The 16,939-nt window shown below is 40.3% G+C and overlaps 1 protein-coding gene across 1 annotated transcript in view; it reads left to right on the top strand.

The window, feature by feature from the left end:
• The window catches only part of EHHADH (enoyl-CoA hydratase and 3-hydroxyacyl CoA dehydrogenase), a 63,721-nt gene that overhangs the window by 34,903 nt on the left and 11,879 nt on the right, over window positions 1-16,939 (top strand). Inside the window, exon 6 of the mRNA XM_010337668.3 lies at window positions 14,048-14,389. Coding sequence (XP_010335970.3) covers window positions 14,048-14,389 — 342 coding nt within the window. The remainder of the gene's footprint in view (window positions 1-14,047; window positions 14,390-16,939) is intronic.

Raw genomic sequence — 16,939 nt, 5'->3', positions numbered from 1 at the left:
TATACCTAGAAAACCCCATATTCTCAGCCCAAAAGTTTCGTTTTCTTTTTGAGATGGAGTTTCGCCCCTGTTGCTCAGGCTGAAGTGCAACGGCATGATCCTGGCTCACCGCAACCTCCACCTCCTGGATTCAAGAAATCCTTCTGCCTCAGGCTCCCCAGTAGCTGGAATTACGCCACCACACTTGGCTAATTTTGTATTTTTAGTAGAGATGGGGCTTCTCCATGTTGATCAGGGTGGTCTCGAACTCTCGACTTCAGGTGATTATCCACCTTTGCCTCCCAAAGTACTGGGATTACAGGGATGAATCACCACCCCCAGCCACCCAGAAGTTTCTTAAGCTGATGAGCAACTTCAGCAAAGTCTCATGATACAAAATCAATGTGCAAAAATCACAAGCATTCCTATATACCAACAGTAGACAAGCAGAGAGCCAAATCATGAATGAACTCCCATTCACAGTTGCTACAAAGAGAATAAGATACCTAGGAATATAGCTAACAAGGAAACTGAAGGATGTCTTCAAAGAGAACTACAAACCACTGCTCAAGGAAATCAGAAGGACACAAACAAACAGAAAAAAATTCCATACTCATGGATAGGAAGAATCAATATTGTGAAAATGGCCATACTTCCCAAAGTAATTTATAGATTCAATGCTATTCTCATTAATTTCCATTGATATTCTTCACAGAACTAGAAAAAAAAAAAACTACTTTAAAATTTGTATGGAACCAGAAAAGAGCTCATACAGCCAAGACAATCCTAAGCAAAAAGAACAAAGCTGGACACAGCACACTACCATCTTCAAACTATATTACAAGGCTACAGTAACCAAAACAACATGGTACTAGTATCAAAACAGATATATAGATCAATGGAACAGAACAGAGGCCTCAGAAATAATACTGCATATCTGTAACCATCTGATCTTTGACAAACAGGACAAAAACAAGCAAGGGGGAAAGGATTCCCTGTTTAATAATGATGCTGGGAGAACTGGCTAGCCATATGCAGAAAATTGAAACTGGACCCCTTCCTTACACCTTATACAAAAGTTTACTCAAGATAGATTAAAGACTTCAATGTAAAACCCAAAACTGTAAAAACCCTAGAAGAAAATCTAGGCAATACCATTGAGGACACAGGCATGGGCAACGATTTTATGATTAAAACGTCAAAAGCAACTGCAATAAAAGGTAAAATTAACAAATGGGATCTAATTAAACTAAAGAACTTCTGCACAGCAAAAGAAACTATCAACAGAGTGAACAGATGACCTACAGAATGGGAGAAAAGTTTTGCAATCTATCCATCTGACAAAGTCCTAACATCCAGAATCTACAAGGACCTTAAACAAATATACAAGAAAAAAAAAACAACTCATTAAAAATTGGGCAAAGGACATGAAGAGACACTTCTCAAAAGAAGACATTCACGTGGCCAGCAAACATATAACAAAAAGCTCAACATCACTGATCATTAGAGAAATGCAAATTAAAACCACAATGAGAAATCATCTCAGGCCAGTCAGAATGGCAGTTATTAAAGTCAAGAAACACCAGATAGATGCTGGCGAGGCTGTGGAGAAATGGATCACTTTTATACCGTTAGTGAGAATGCCAATTAGTGCAATCATCGTGAACGACAATGCAGTAATTCTCCAAAGACCTAGAACCAGAAATACCATTTGACCTAGCAATCCCATTACTGGGTATATACCCAAAGGGATATAAATCATTCTGTATTATAAAGATACATGCATGCATATATTCATTGTAGCACTATTCACAATAGTGAAGACATGGAATCAACCCAAATGCCCATCAGTAATAGACTGGATAAAGAAAATGTGGTACATATACACTATGGAATACTATGTAGCCATAAAAAGGAATGAGATTGTATCCTTTACAGGGCATGGGTGGAGCTGGAAGCCATTATCCTTAGCAAACTAAGGCAAGAACAGAAAACCAGATACTGCATGCTCTCATTTAAAAGTGGGAGCTGAGCAATGGGAATACATGGACACAGGGAGGGAAACAACACACGCTATGGGCTGTCAGCAGGGGGGAGGGGAGGGAGAGCATCAGGACAAATAGCTAATGGATGCTGGGCTTAATATCTAGGTGATGGGCTGATAGGTGCAGCAGATCACCATGGCACACATTTATCTATGTAACAAACCTGCACATTCTGCACATGTGTCCTGGAACTTAAAATAAAATTAAAAAAAAAAAAATTAAAACTACCAAGCAGACAAACACTTCAGTAGATGGAAGACAGGCTTGCTAGTCTGTTGTGTTGCTATAGAGAAAAACCTGAGGAAACACCGAATGTTCTCACTCATAGGCGGGTGTTGAACAGTGAGAACACATGGACACAGGGAGGGGAACATCACACACTGGGGTCTGTTGGGGGATGGGGGGCTAGGGTAGGGATAGCAGGGGGTGGGGAGGTTGGAGAGGGATAACATTGGGAGAAATGCCTGATGTAGGTGACGGGGGTGGGGGGGTATGGAGGCAGTAAACCACCACGGCATGTGTGTACCTATGCAACAATCCTGCAAGATCTGCACATGTACTCCAGAGTTTAAAGCATAATAAAAAAGAAATAGAAGAAAAAAAGGTTTAAATGGCTTACAGTTCTACAGGCTATACAGGCATGGAATCAGCATCTACTCAGCATCTGGGGAAGTCTCAGAGAGCTTTTTCCCATGGTCAAAGGTGAACCAGGAATGGCCACATCATATGGCAAGAGAGCAAGAGAGAGAAGTGTGGAGGTCCCAAACTCTTTTAAACGAGCAGGTCTCTCATCAACTAACTGAGTGAAAACTCTTATCACCAAGCAGATGGTGCTAAACATTCCTGAGGGATCAGCTCCCAGGACCAGCTAGTCACCTCCCACAAGGCTCTCACCTCAAACACCGGGGATCGTATTTCAGCATGGGATTTGGAGCGGACAAACATCCAAACCATATCACAGGCTTTGTAATTTACTGCAGTAAAGCTGTGGGCCTTGAGAACTTCTGTCTCAGCAAACTGAGTTATGTCCTGCTCTCAGAGGTTTCTTACTTTATGGACTCGGGATATTCCTTCCAGAGTTCTTTCAGTGGCATTCCTCGAGGTTTTTTTTGTTTATTTCTTTTGAAAAAATTTCTTTTCAGTCTCTGGAGGTTGTCAGCTTTAAATGAGCAAGATGCAGAGGGTAAAGATTGCCAGAAAAAATAACTGTGAAGAGTGTTGGGTTCCAGGCAGAACAGAGTGCTGGTGTCCCACTTGGTGGCAGGCAATGGCCCGGTGGCATTCAAAGGCATTCTTTTGAAGGAGTCATTCTTTTGTTGACCCTGGCAGAGACCAAACACTTTCCTGAAATAAGCTTTCTTTTTTGTGGCTCTAGCCAGTTACTGTTTCAATGTGAAAGTAAAAGCTTGAACTGGAAAGATAAGGAGCAATGGGGAGAAAATAATGGTGACCCCTAAAGAGAACCAGCAAGTCCTTGCCCAAATAGAAATAAATTTCCTACTATTTTTTTCTGCCTTTCAGGCAACCTTCACTGTGTTTTCATCACTGTACTTCCTGAGGGGGCTTATTGTTTTGTTAGAAGTCACTTGATAGTCACACAGCAAAGGCTATTTGCATTCGGAGGTCCCTAAATGATCTTTGGTTTGCTAAAGATAGGCCCGTGTCTGTCATTCACATCTGTAGTTTTAATTTGTAAAGGCCTCAATTTCAACAGGAAGTTCTTTTCCTTAACTGATGTTCCTAGATTCCGGTTTGAGAATTACGTTACTTCAAGAAATAGATAAGGTTCGTGGTTTCATGGTCGAGGAGACCTGGATTCAGGTCTCAATCTTAACTACATTTATAAAATGGTCTGGTTATAACTTTAATTTATTCACAATTTAAAATTAATTTTAAGCATTAAATTAAACATTTTTAATTTATAAAACTTATAAAATAGTGTTTGATCTCAGCGACATTACACAATGTGTCCACTTGGTGGCACCCAAATATTGAGGCACCATTTTGCTTTAACCCCCATAATTCACCTTTTAACGCTTCAGGGCTTTGGACAATTATGTATTACTATTTTAAATTATAGTTATAAAGACTACATAGAAAAATGTCAAATTGTGATATAATAATGTTTAGACTATAAGTGTACATGTATTTGTAATTATACAGTATATAATTGTGTATGGAGTAATGATAGTATATAGAGTGTATGTGAGTACAGACACAAATGGTAAGGAAATAAGCAAAAAGGAAAGTGTTAGTTTTCCTCCAAAATTTCTTAAGTGAGTTTTGCTTTTGTTTTGTTTTATTCCCTGGCTTAGCATAAGTTAGTTTTCCCAAATATTTCTAAATTATTTTTGGTTTTGTTTTTATTTTTTCCCGCTTTATTGAGGTGTAATTTCCACAAATAAAATCCACGCATTTTAAATGTAGAGTTTGGTGAATTTCGGTCATTGCTTACAGTCATGCGACCATTGCCACAATCAAGATACAGTTCTATCACTCTAAAAAGTATTCTCGTACCCCTGTCTCATAAATTCTTTTTTCTGCCCCTTGGCCACAGGCAACCAGTGACCTACTTTCTGTCACAGTTTTATGTTTTTTTTAGAATTTCATCTGGATGGAATCATGCGGATAGTATATAGTCTTCTGTGGCTGGCTTTACTTTGCATAATGTTTTTGAGAGCCATTCCTATTGTTACATGCATTAATATTTTGTTCCTTTTTACCAGTTTGTATTCCATAGTGTGGGTAAACTACAATTTGTTTATCCTTTATCAGCTGATGGACATTTAGGTTGTTTCCGTTTGGGCCTGCACAAGTCTTTGTAGACACAGTTTTTCCTTTTTCTTGGGTAAATACCTGAGAATAGTATCGCGGGCTTGTAAAGTCAGTGTATGCTTAACTCAAATGCTTTTTAAAATTGATTAATAAAAAACCGTTAGTTTTTTATTAATTTTATTAAAAGACACTAATTTTTTTTCAAGCAGATCAGAACAGATGGAAAAAATACGTTGAGATTGAGTTTAAATATGCTCTCACTAGACTGCCTGTAATACATCCTATCTAGAAGGCAAATTGGACCATCATGTATTGAGGCTTAAAATTACGCATACCTTTTGACTTAGTATTTCTATTCTTAGGAATTTACCATAGAGAAATAATCACATAAATACATGAAGATCTGTGTACAGTAATGCTCACTAAAGCTTTTAGTCATAAAATATTGGAAACAGGATCAGGATTTGATATAGTGGTCTCAACCTTAGCTATGTGAGCCTTAACAAATCACCTTTGGAGCTTCATGTTATTTATTGGTAAAAGAAAGGGTTCAACAAAATTAGTTGGTTTCAAGTCATGTTCTGAGACCTCACAGGCTACTGTGGTTGGGTGCCTAGTTGTTTGTCCTTGCAACAACTCAAGGAAGGTTTTGGGGTATAATGTCTATTTTAGGGTTTAGTGACTAGAATCCCATGGAAACCCTAGGACTTTTACTATTTACTATTCTTTTCTTTTTTAAATGAATTCCACCGTTTGAAATCCTATGATTTCTTGGTGCTGCTTTGTAATAGACAAACGCGAGAGATCAAGGTAGAGAAAAAGGCAGATCAACCAAAGATTAACTCAGAATCTTCCTACATTTGCCATTTATTACCTCATCAAGTTTCTAGTTTAACAAGGCCTGATATTTTGCCTTTCATTTTCATTCAAGGTCTTGTGCCTATCTCTTCTTTTTGTGTTTTCCCGCTTTCCTCTTTCTTCTCTTTATTTTTCTTTTTTCCTTTTTTTTTTTTTTTTTTTTTTTTTTGGAGACAGAATTTTGCTCTTGTTGCCCAGGCTGGAGTGCAATGACATGACCTCAGCTCACTGGAACCTCCGTCTCTTCAGTTCAAATGATTCTCCTGCCTCAGCCTCTGGAGTAGTTGGGATTACAGATGTGTGCCACCACGCCTGGCTGATTCTTTTTGTATTTTTAGTAGAGAGGGGGTTTCACCATGTTGGCCAGGCTAGTCTCGAACTCCAGACCTCAGGTGATCCACACACCTCCACCTCCCAAAGTGCTGGGATCCCAGTCATAAGCCACCACACCCAGCCTGTTTGTCTTAAATATAGCTGTTAGTGTGTGGCCATTTGGCAGAACCAAATTGATGGATTAACTTGAAGGAAAGTTTCCACAAAAATGCAATGTTAATTACATTAAATATAAATGCATTTATTAGAAATCTATAGTTGCCGGGCGCGGTGGCTCAAGCCTGTAATCCCAGCACTTTGGGAGGCCGAGGCGGGTGGATCACGAGGTCAAGAGATCGAGGCCACCTTGGTCAACATGGTGAAACCCCCTCTCTACTAAAAATATAAAAAAATAGCTGGGCATGGTGGTGTGTGCCTGTAATTCCAGCTACTCAGGAGGCTGAGGCAGGAGAATTGCCTGAACCCAGGAGGCGGAGGTTGCGGTGAGCCGAGATCGCGCCATTGCACTCCAGCCTGGGTAACAAGAGCGAAATGCTGTCTCAAAAAAAAAAGAAAAGAAATCTATAGTTATGGAAAGCTAGAGCAAGTGTCTTGATCTAGAGCCATGGTCTTCAAACTTTACTGTACATAAAAATTGCTTCTTGGTGGGCTTGTTAAAACATAGTTAACAGGGCCCCACTCATTACTTTCTGATTCATTAGATCTGGGGTGGGGCCCAAGATTTTGTATCTCAAATAAACATGCTTTGGTGATGTTGATGCTGTGTTCTGGGGACCGCACTTTGAGAGAAGAAGGGTAAGAAGGGAGGTGATTTTTGCTGGTTTTGATTTTTTTTTTACACCTGAATGCAAACACTACCTATAGTCTTAAAGATATTTTTGTAAATTATGAAAGGCATGGTTGAAAGACATGCAGATATGGTTGCATAACCTTGTGAATATACTGAAATGCAATGAATTGTATACTTTAAAGTGGTGGCTCTTTTAGTATGCAAAGTCTATCTCTGTTTTAAAAATATATGTAAAATGTTAGTGTTCTTTTCCCGTTTGTAACAATATTCCAATTATTCAGCCTATTCTCACTCCCACTGCTCAAATGTTTGCTTAAAACAACAACGACGACGACGACGATGAAAGAAGAAGGTGCAGAATGTTTATTTAGTTTTTACTTCTTACAGGAATGGAGGGAGGAAAGGGAATTTCCAGTGGTCAGTGTTCCAGTCAGCACTTTTGGAGCCAGTTTTGGGTGGGAAGGGAGTGTGGAAGGTTAACCTACCTAAAAACACAATTCGGGACTTAGCTGCACATTTCTGTGCAAACTTGACACTATATCCTGGCGAGCTGACTGTGGAAATTCATTAGCTTTATGCATCTGAATGCTCGTATTCCATGAAGCCTCCCAGACTACTGCAGTGCAATGGATTTACCAGTGCCATGCAGAATTATTTGGCCAAACCAGATTGCTTTGGCTAAACTAGGGAGGGGAGGATCCTGTCAAATGCTCTTTCTTTGCACATGCATGAGGCTAGCAGTGCATGTTTCTGCCGTGAAGCTGAATGTGTGTGCTGATATTCAAAGACCAAGAGACTACAGGCGTGCTCTCTCTCTCTTTCTACCTTCCCCAGCTGGAATGGGCACAGGGAATTATCTAACTGGGAGTCTCAATTCAGGAACCTCATGCTCCATTTTTGTCTCTGTAATGAAACCTGGTCCCGTTCCTGTGGCTGTGCTGGGCTGTGTTAGCCATTTTTAACAATTCTAATTCTGCCTAAAGACCTTGGTCTATTTGTTCTTTTAGATTTTGTGGCTTTTAAAAAATCTTAGTGGTTTTATTTGTCTTTCTCTTCATTTTATCTCCTGTTCTTTGTAATTTATTTTTTACCCTCTGTGAACATTTATATGAACATGTTTCAAAAGAGCAGAGTGACCTGTCTTTCATAGGAGGCCTACGCACATGTCTAAATTGAGCTTCCTTTTTACTTGTTAGACAAGTTCTATGGGTCACCTTCTTGAAGCCTGTTAATGTGCGGTTGTTCTGTCTGTCCTTTGCAAAGCTTCTATGATGGACACAGCTCTCTGTTTATCAGGGTTAGAGAGAGAGAGAGAGAGAGAGAGAGAGAGATTCTTTTATGTCTGTGAAAACAACTTCTGTGAACTGCATGTTAAGCCTCTCTAGCCTAGGGAGAGAAAATCTTTTCCTGTCATTACAGCAGAAGGAAGAAGGAAAAATGATCACCTCCTTTTCTTCCTTCAGAAACGTGAACTTTTTTTTTTTTAATCAAAATTGCTGTAGAAGACCTCATAGAATTCAGAAAAAAAACGTGAATGGGTCAAGGAAAGAATTCAATTAATAGTATATTTGAATCACTAATTAGTTTCTTTCCTCCCCATTTCCCTGGACAGCTAACGCTGCTGCTGACATGCTGACACTTGCCTCTCTTAATATGTAGGTACTGCTGAGTGACTTGGAAACTACCAGGTGTACAAGAAATGCACCTTGAAAACAGCCATACCTATAGACCCAAAGGAGAAATTCTGAGTATCTTATAACCGAAGTTGTAAGCTAACAGCATCCTTAGTTTGAGCTGCAGCACGAAAGAGATAGGAAATTGAGCAGGGAGAAAGCATCTATGATTATGCTCGGATCCAAACTTTTCCAGTGGGTATACTTTGTTTGGCTCTAGGGCTGGTCTAGACAAGAGCCTTAGATAGTTCCTAAAATGCCCATATGCAGTCTGCAAGGTCTTCAGTGTTCCCAGGATAATAGGATTATGCTGATCAGAAAAAATTACCATACACCATTAAGCAGGCTTTTTTTTTTTTTTTTTTCCACTTCAGTTTTCTTCTCTCTCTTTTTTTTCCTCCTTCTTTTCAATCTCTGGCTTAAAACAAAATTGCCAGAAACTACAGCTGTCCTTGATTCAGTGGCGGGCAGCACTCTTTGCTCCTGGACCTCCCAGAGTCTATACCTTAAAATCAACTTTTGACCTTTTCAAGCATAGTCTTACTAGGCCCCACCTCTAAAGATTCTCAACTGAATCTATGCTGGGGCATGGGCATGACTATTCTTTAAAAATACAACAGTTAATTTTGAGGTGTGACGTGGGCATCTGAACTTCTCAAATCTTCAAATCAATCTGATGTCTGCTATGATGTTGAGAAGCACCTCCAGCAATGCTTGAACAGAGGTAGCATCACAAAACAGAGATCCAGCTCTAAGATATTCCCAACCCTGCCAGTGCCCTGTTACGCGGCGTAGATTGCACGGGCCGTCCGTTCTTCCCCGGGCACCAGCAGCCCAGCCCGCCTTCCTTCTCCTCCCGCCCCTCCGCACTCTTGTCTGCCCCCTCTTCTCCCCGTTGTCCATTCTCGTCTTCCTTTTAGGCCACCGGCAAAGTAAATCATCTGTAGACCCTGGAGGGGTCCCCATTCTTCTCTGCTGGGTGTGCTTTTCCATACGTTGAGGGCTGGGCTCCCTCTTTGGGTAACTGAGCAAGTAATGGGTGGGCCTACTGGATGCAGTTCACGTTTCTTCAAAGCAGCAGGGTGAGGGACCACATGCCTTTAACCACTGTCTTCTCTCCATTCCTGAATCCTGTTCTCAGCATCATTTGGGAAATCATTACTTTAGAAACTCATTCTTTCCAACACTACTTACTAATCAAGCATTAAGAAAAGATTCCTGTTTCTTTGGTTAAAAAACGAGGTTGAGATTAAACAATATATCTCTATTGCTGATGGAAGGTGTTCTCTTTCCGGTCCACAAGCGGGCGTAGTTTTAAGGGCAAGAACGTCCCAGCGCCATGCCCTCCTCCCATCTCTCTCCATCCGCGAGATTTAATGGTCTCTCTCTCTCTGTCTCTCTGTCTCTGTCTCTCTCTCTCTCTCTCTCTCTCTCTCTCTCTCTCTCCTCTCCCCGCCCCACCCAGAAGTTTTCTCTCTTCTCCTTTTTTTTCCTTTCTCCACCGAAAATAAATTCACTTTCTGCAAGAACTCTGTTTGGGGTCTGGTATTTACTTTGCAAGCACACCTGGTCCCCTCTCTCATTGTGGAGAGAGCAGGAGACCCAAAACCCTTGGAGAAACATCCTCTCAGGGGAGCGAAGGGCTCCCCTGAACCCCTGAACCCCAACATTACCATATGCTACAATATATCTATATTACCATGTGCGCATGATTACCTCCAAACCTTACTTAACTTTCCCTTGGAGGCGCTTAACACACCAAAGCCAGATGGGCTCATGCTCATATGTCTTTTTATGGTGAAATTGCTCTGGTATAAGCCCTGGCAGGTTGTCTGTCTAAATAACTAAGATATGCATTTTTGATAGAATGGTTTGATTTTTTAAGAGATGCTAGTATATTTTAGAAAACAACTTCTAGTGTAGCTGAAGTTTTGGTAACTGTAAGTTGTTATGAATTTATGAAAACTTTGGAATCATTCTGTAAAGTTATTTTTTTAAATAGTACCATAAGGACTCTTATTAAAATTTCATCTGTAATACATATGGAAAATATTGATATTTTTATGCTATTAAATATTTATATCCAGGAGCATGGGGCTTTTCTGTTTTTATTAAGGTCTTATTTTATGTTCTTCAATAAAATGTTATAGTTATCTTCTGAAAGGTCTTGTACCTTTCCTGATAAATTCATTTCTAGATATACTTTAACAGCTTTAATGAGGCATGATTTGCCTTATAGAGTTGTGCAGCCATCCCCATAAATCAATTTTAAGACTTGCGCACTACCACAAAAAGTTTATTTCTGTCCATTACAGCTAACTTCCACTCACATCCCCAGCCCTAGGCAGCCACTGATCTTTCTGTCTCTATAGATTTGAATTTTTTGGACATTGGATCTAAATGCCATTATACAATATGTAACGTTTTGCATCTGGCTTCTTTTGGTTAGCGTAATGATACTGAGGCTCATCTGTATTGTAGCATGTATCAACAATTTGATCCTTTTTATCACTGAATAATATTCTATTGTATGGCTCTATCACATGTTCTTTATTCATTCAACAGTTGATGGATGTTTGGATTGTTTCCAGTTTTTGCTATTTTACATAATGTTGCCATGAATATTTGTGGACAAGATTTTTTTTTTCTGGCATATGCTTTCATTTCCCTTGTGTAGAGTCCTGGGAGCAAAATTGCTTGGTTGGACAACAAGTTTATGTTTATCTTTTTAAGAAACGAACTGTTTTTCAGAGCAATGTGCTGTTTTTCTCTCTCAGAAGCAATGCATGAGGCTTCCAGTTTCTCTACATTATCACCGACATTCAATAGTGATGTCTTTTTATTATAGTCATTCTAGTAAGTCTAACTGCATAACAAATGACCCCAAAACTTAGTGGCTTAAAATCAAACATTTATTTCACAATTTCTGTGGGTCCAGAATTCAAGTGTTCTGGGTCCTCTGGCATTCAGATTTCAAACAAAGCTACAATCAAAGTGTTGGCTGTGGCTGCGATTACCTCAGGGCTGACTGGGAATGAGGGGGAGAATCTGCTTTCAGACTCGCTCAAGCGGTTGCTGGGGGCATCCAGTTCCTTATGGGCTGTTGTACTGAGGGCCTCCGTTCCTTGCTGACTGGGGGCTGAAAGCTTTCCTCAGTTCTGTGCCACATGGGCTTTACCATAGGGTGGCTCACAACAGGGCAGCTGGCTTCCATCAGAGTGACCAATTTGAGAGAGCAAGAAAGGATGAGCAAGACTGAAGCCAGAGTCTTTCTGTAACCTAACCTAGAAATGACAGCCCATTACTTAGAGAGGCTGTCTCCCACATTTGTTGTGGTTTTAATTTGCATTTCCTTGATGACTAATAATGTCAAGCATCTTTTCTTGTGCATATTAGCCATTCATACACACTCCTTGATGAAATATCTGCTCAAGTTTTTGCCCATTTAGGAAATTACATTGTTTGCCTAATTATTAAGTCATAAGAGTCTATTATATATTCTGGAAACAAGTTATTTATTTGATATTTGATGGGCCAGTAGTATTCATTTTCTATTGCTGTGATGACAAATTACCACAAGCTTAGCAGTTTAAATCATACGCAATTATTTTCTTACACTTCTGTAGCCTGGAAGTATTGTAGAAGCCTCCCTGGGCTAAAATCCAGGTGTCAGCTGGTGCACTCTTTTCTGGAGGCTCTAGGGGAGAAACTGTTTCCTGCTCATTTGGGTGGTTGGCAGAAGTCAGTACTTTGCATTGTAGGACCAAAGTCCCCATGTTCTTGCCTGCAAACTTGCGACCTTGTAAACTGAAGGTCGATCCTAGCTTCTGGAGAATACTGCATTCTTTAGTTCCTGTCTCTTTTCCTCACATTCAAAGCTCCATCAGGGCCAACAGGTCGAGTTCTTTTCACGTTGCGTTTCTCTAACCCTTCTTGAGTGTTGAATCCCCCTCACCATAGGCAGAACAGGTTCTCTGCTTTTAAGGACTCATATGACTAGACTGTACTCACTCAGATATTGCAGGGTGATATCCCCATCTCAAGGTCTATTTTTTTTTTTTTTTTTTTTGAGATGGGGTCTCACTCTGTCATGTAACCTTGGCTCACTGCAGCCTCTCAGGCTCAAGCTATTCTCCCACCTCAGCCTCCAGAGTAGCTGGCACCACAGGGGTGTGCCATCATGCCTGGCTAATTTTTTTGTATTTTTGGTAGAGATGGAGTTTCACCATATTGCCCAGGTTGGTCTTGACCTCCCGAGCTCAAGCGATCTTCCTGCCTCAGCCTCCCAGAGTACTGGGATTACAGGTGTGAGCTATTGTGCCAAGGTCTTTAATCTTAATCTCACCTATAAATCTCTTTACCACGTGAGGTATTACCTTCACAGGTTCTGAGAATTAAGACATGAACATTTGGTGGGGAGCGTTATTCTGACTACCACACAAATATTTTCTCCTAGTGTATGGCTTGTCATTTCATTTTCTTAATGATATCCTTTGAAGAACAAAAGTCTTTAATTTTTATGAAGTCTGATTTCTTATTTCTTTTATACATTATGCTTTGAGTGTTATATCTAAGAATACTTTGCCTAACCCCAAGGTTCTGAGAAAATTTAATATTTTCTTCTAGGAATTTTTGTAGTATTAGTTCTTCAGTTTAGATTTGTGATCCATTTTCAGTTGATTCTCTATGGCACTAGGTAGGGACCTGAGTTTTGTTTTTTTTTGTTTGCTTTTGGCATGTGGATATCCAGTTATCCCACCACCATTTGTTGAAAGACTGTCCTTTCTTACACTGAATTGTTTGGGCACCTGTGTTGAAAATCACTGGCTATAATTGTAAGAATTTATTTATGAAATCTCAATTCTCTTCCATTGATACATATGCCTTTCCTTGCATCAATATCACACTATCTTCTTTTCTAGATATTTTAAAGTTTTTGTTACTATTAGAAATGGAATTAAGGTTATTTTGAATCTAAAATATTCATTCAGCAATAGATGCTAGAGGCTACTAGAGGGAAAGGGAGGGAGGGCAGCAAGGGTTGAAAAACCAGCTTTTGGGTACCACGCTCACTGCTGGGGTGACAGGATCATTCATATCCCAAACCTCAGCATCATGTGATATACCCACGTAACCAATCTGCACATGTATGCCCTCAACCTAAAAAGCTGAAATGATTTTTTAAATTAATAAAATATTAACTCAGAACTGTTTTCCTTAGACTCATTAATATTTAATATATTATATTAATATTATAATTTATGTTTTATTATAATTAATATTTAATCTATTAATTTAATTAATACTCTATTTATAAAATTGTCTTGGCCTTGGATTAAAAAGAAAATACAACTTTTATGCCTAAATTAGGTAACCTAAAATTGCTTTGAATCTGCTAAATTCTATCTTTTAGGATTATGTTGCAAAGATAGCAGAGATGTTAGTGTCCATAGGTTTAGTGTACATTAAATATCTTAATGAATAATCTTTAGTTTGTGCTTTGAATTTGAACTGGTTATTGTTATTATTATATATTCACATTCTCTTTGGACAAGTAACATTTCCAGAGCTCTGATCATTCTTATTCCTTTCAGATCAACCTTTAGAATCCCGTAGACTCTTCAACAAGCCAATTCCGAGCTTGCCCAACATGGACACCATTTTTAGTGAGGCCCTCTTGAAGATGCGGAAGCAGCACCCTGGGTGTCTTGCTCAGGAGGCTTGTGTCCGAGCAGTCCAGGCTGCTGTGCAGTATCCCTATGAAGTGGGCAGCAAGAAGGAGGAGGAGCTGTTTCAATACCTTTTGCAATCAGGGCAGGCAAGAGCCCTGCAATATGCTTTCTTAGCTGAAAGGAAAGCAAATAAGTGGTCATCTCCCTCCGGAGCATCGTGGAAAACAGCATCAGCGCAGCCCATCTCCTCGGTTGGTGTTGTCGGTAAGAGCATGGGGTAGTGAATGGAATCCTCCAAATCTGCTCATGTGATGTGCCACTGTTTGCTTTGGGCCACTGGATGCTAGGTTTAACAAAAATTCTTTTGTTAGCTAAGCTAATTCTCACCCCATGAGCTCTCTTCTTTTCCATGAGAGGCCTAGAGACGCCAGCCTTCTCAACAGTGAGCTAAACATGAGTAGGGTGAAAGTCTGACCCTAGGTCTGACTCCAGACTGGCAATTTTAATTTTTTTTTTTTTTTTGAGATGGAGTCTTTCTCTGTCACCCAGGCTGTCATCTCAACTCACTGCAACTTCCACCTCCAGGGTTCAAGTGACTCTCTTGCCTCGTCCTCCTGAGTAGCTATGACTACCACCACCATGCCCAACTAATTTTTTAAATATTTTTAGTAGAGACAAGACTTCGCCATGTGGGCCAGGCTGGTCTCGAACTCCTGGCCTCAAGTGATCCCCCTGCCTCAGCCTCCCAAAGTTCTGAGATTACAGACATGAGCCACCATTCCTGGCCTGCCATATTTTATTCTATGCTGCCTCTGCCCTGTCTGACCCTCTCATTCCTGGATTTTCTAATGATGATTATTTGTACCACGTTTCAAGGTGTAACCCATCACTGTCATAGCTAGGTATTCGTCATGAAGTCTCTGTCTTACCGGCCCCTGATCCATTCACTTCTCCTAGTTCAAAACTGCTATCCTCAAATCCATCTAAACCCTGAAACCACGGCTTCTCTCCTTTTTTCCTCTGGAATTTTCCCAAACAAAATACCTTGTTTCCTCAGAAACCAGCTCCCTGACTGGCTGCTCTGACCCACTTTCCTATGCTTCACTTGCTGTTAGTCTTGACTCAAGAATGGTCTTTGGTGAATTTTCAATCCCTTGAGATGGTAAGCGAGACGTTCTTCATACCAGCTTAGGTACAGTCTTCTGGGGAGAGGGTCCATAGTTTATGAAAAGCATCAACTTTCTTTCTTTTTCTTTTTTTTTTTTTTTACATTTAAGTTTTTTAAATCACAAAAGCATGCAAGAAAGTTAGAATAGTGCAAAAAAATTCTCATACACTTTTTATCCAGAGCCTCCAAATGTTAACATTTTACTATATTTATTTTATTTCCCTCTCCCTTTTCTGAACTCTAAGACTAAGTTACAGACTTATGTGTATTTCCTAAAACTGAATATTCTCTTACATGACCACAATATAATTTATTTTAAAACACAGGGCAATTAATATAGGTAAAGGACTGTTATCTAGTCTATAGCCCTTATTCTGATTTTTCTTTCTTTTTTTTTTCTTTTTTTAACCATCTTTATGATTTTCAAGTATACAGTTCAGTGGGAATAAACATATGTATTTCCGTTCTTCCCCTTCCTCTCCCTTCCCCCCTCCCCTTCCTGGTCTTCGGCAACCACTAATCTACTGTGTATCGTCATGAGATCTACTTTTTAAGCTCCCACATATGAGTGAGAACATACGATATTTGCCTTTCTGTGGAAAAGCATAAACTTTCTCAACCCTTTCCCAGCTCTCTAGCTCAGTGGTCCCCAACATTTTTGGCACCAGGGACCAGTTTCGTGGAATACAGTTTTTCCACAGATTGGGGGGTGGCGGTTGTGGGATGAAACTGTTCCCCCCCAGCTCATCAGGCATTAGATTCTCATAAGGAGCACGCAGCCTAGATCCCTTACATGCGCAGTTCACAGTAGGATTCGGGCTCCTGTGAGGATCTAGTGCCACCACTGATCTGCCAGGAAGCGGAGTTCAAGGCGGTAATGCTCACGCCTGCCCCTCATTTCTGCTGTGCCGCTCCGTTCCTAACCGGTCACGGACCTGCTCTAGCACCAACCCAACTTGAGGCAAAGATCTCACTCCACATTCTCTCAGTCTGTTGTCTCAATTCAACTTTGGTGACAAAGAATCTGTCTCTACTATAAATACACTGTGCTCCTTTCAGCTGTGACTGTTGAGGTCTCCCCTTGGTTCACCTGTGATTGCTTTTTTTTGTGAGATGGAGTTTCCCTCTGTCGCCCAGGCTGGAGTGCAGTGGCACAATCTCAGTTCACTGCAACCTCCACTTCCCAGGTTCCAGTGATTCTTGTGCCTTGGTCTCCCCAGCAGCTGGGATTAAAGGTGCGCATGACCACGACTGGCTGACTTTCGTATTTTTAGTAGAGACAGGATTTCACCACATTGGCCAGGCTGGTCTTGAACTCTCAACTTCAGGTGATCCACCCGCATGGGCCTCCCAAAGTGCTGGAATTACAGCTGTGAGGCACTGTGCCCAGCCTCACTTGTGATTTTTTTAAGAAGATGGCTAAGTGGAGTGACAAAGAACTATGATTGTTCCTCTTTTTGTACCATTAAATATTTCAGCAATACCAGTATTTATTTCTAGTTGTCGTGTGTACTTCACCTCTTTCTTCTCCCTTCAATTCCTTCAAGCCAAGAATAATTAACGCAAACAATAGCAAGCTGGGAAGTGTTGTGTTTGTCAACCATTGTTTGAGAGAATTTCTTGATTTTGTAGTTGTGAACCTTTCT

The sequence above is a fragment of the Saimiri boliviensis genome, chromosome 8, assembly GCF_048565385.1.
Source record: "Saimiri boliviensis isolate mSaiBol1 chromosome 8, mSaiBol1.pri, whole genome shotgun sequence".
Lineage (NCBI taxonomy): Eukaryota > Metazoa > Chordata > Mammalia > Primates > Cebidae > Saimiri > Saimiri boliviensis.
Note: the sequence above shows the minus strand (reverse complement) of the source record. Positions and strands in the feature narration are given on the sequence as shown.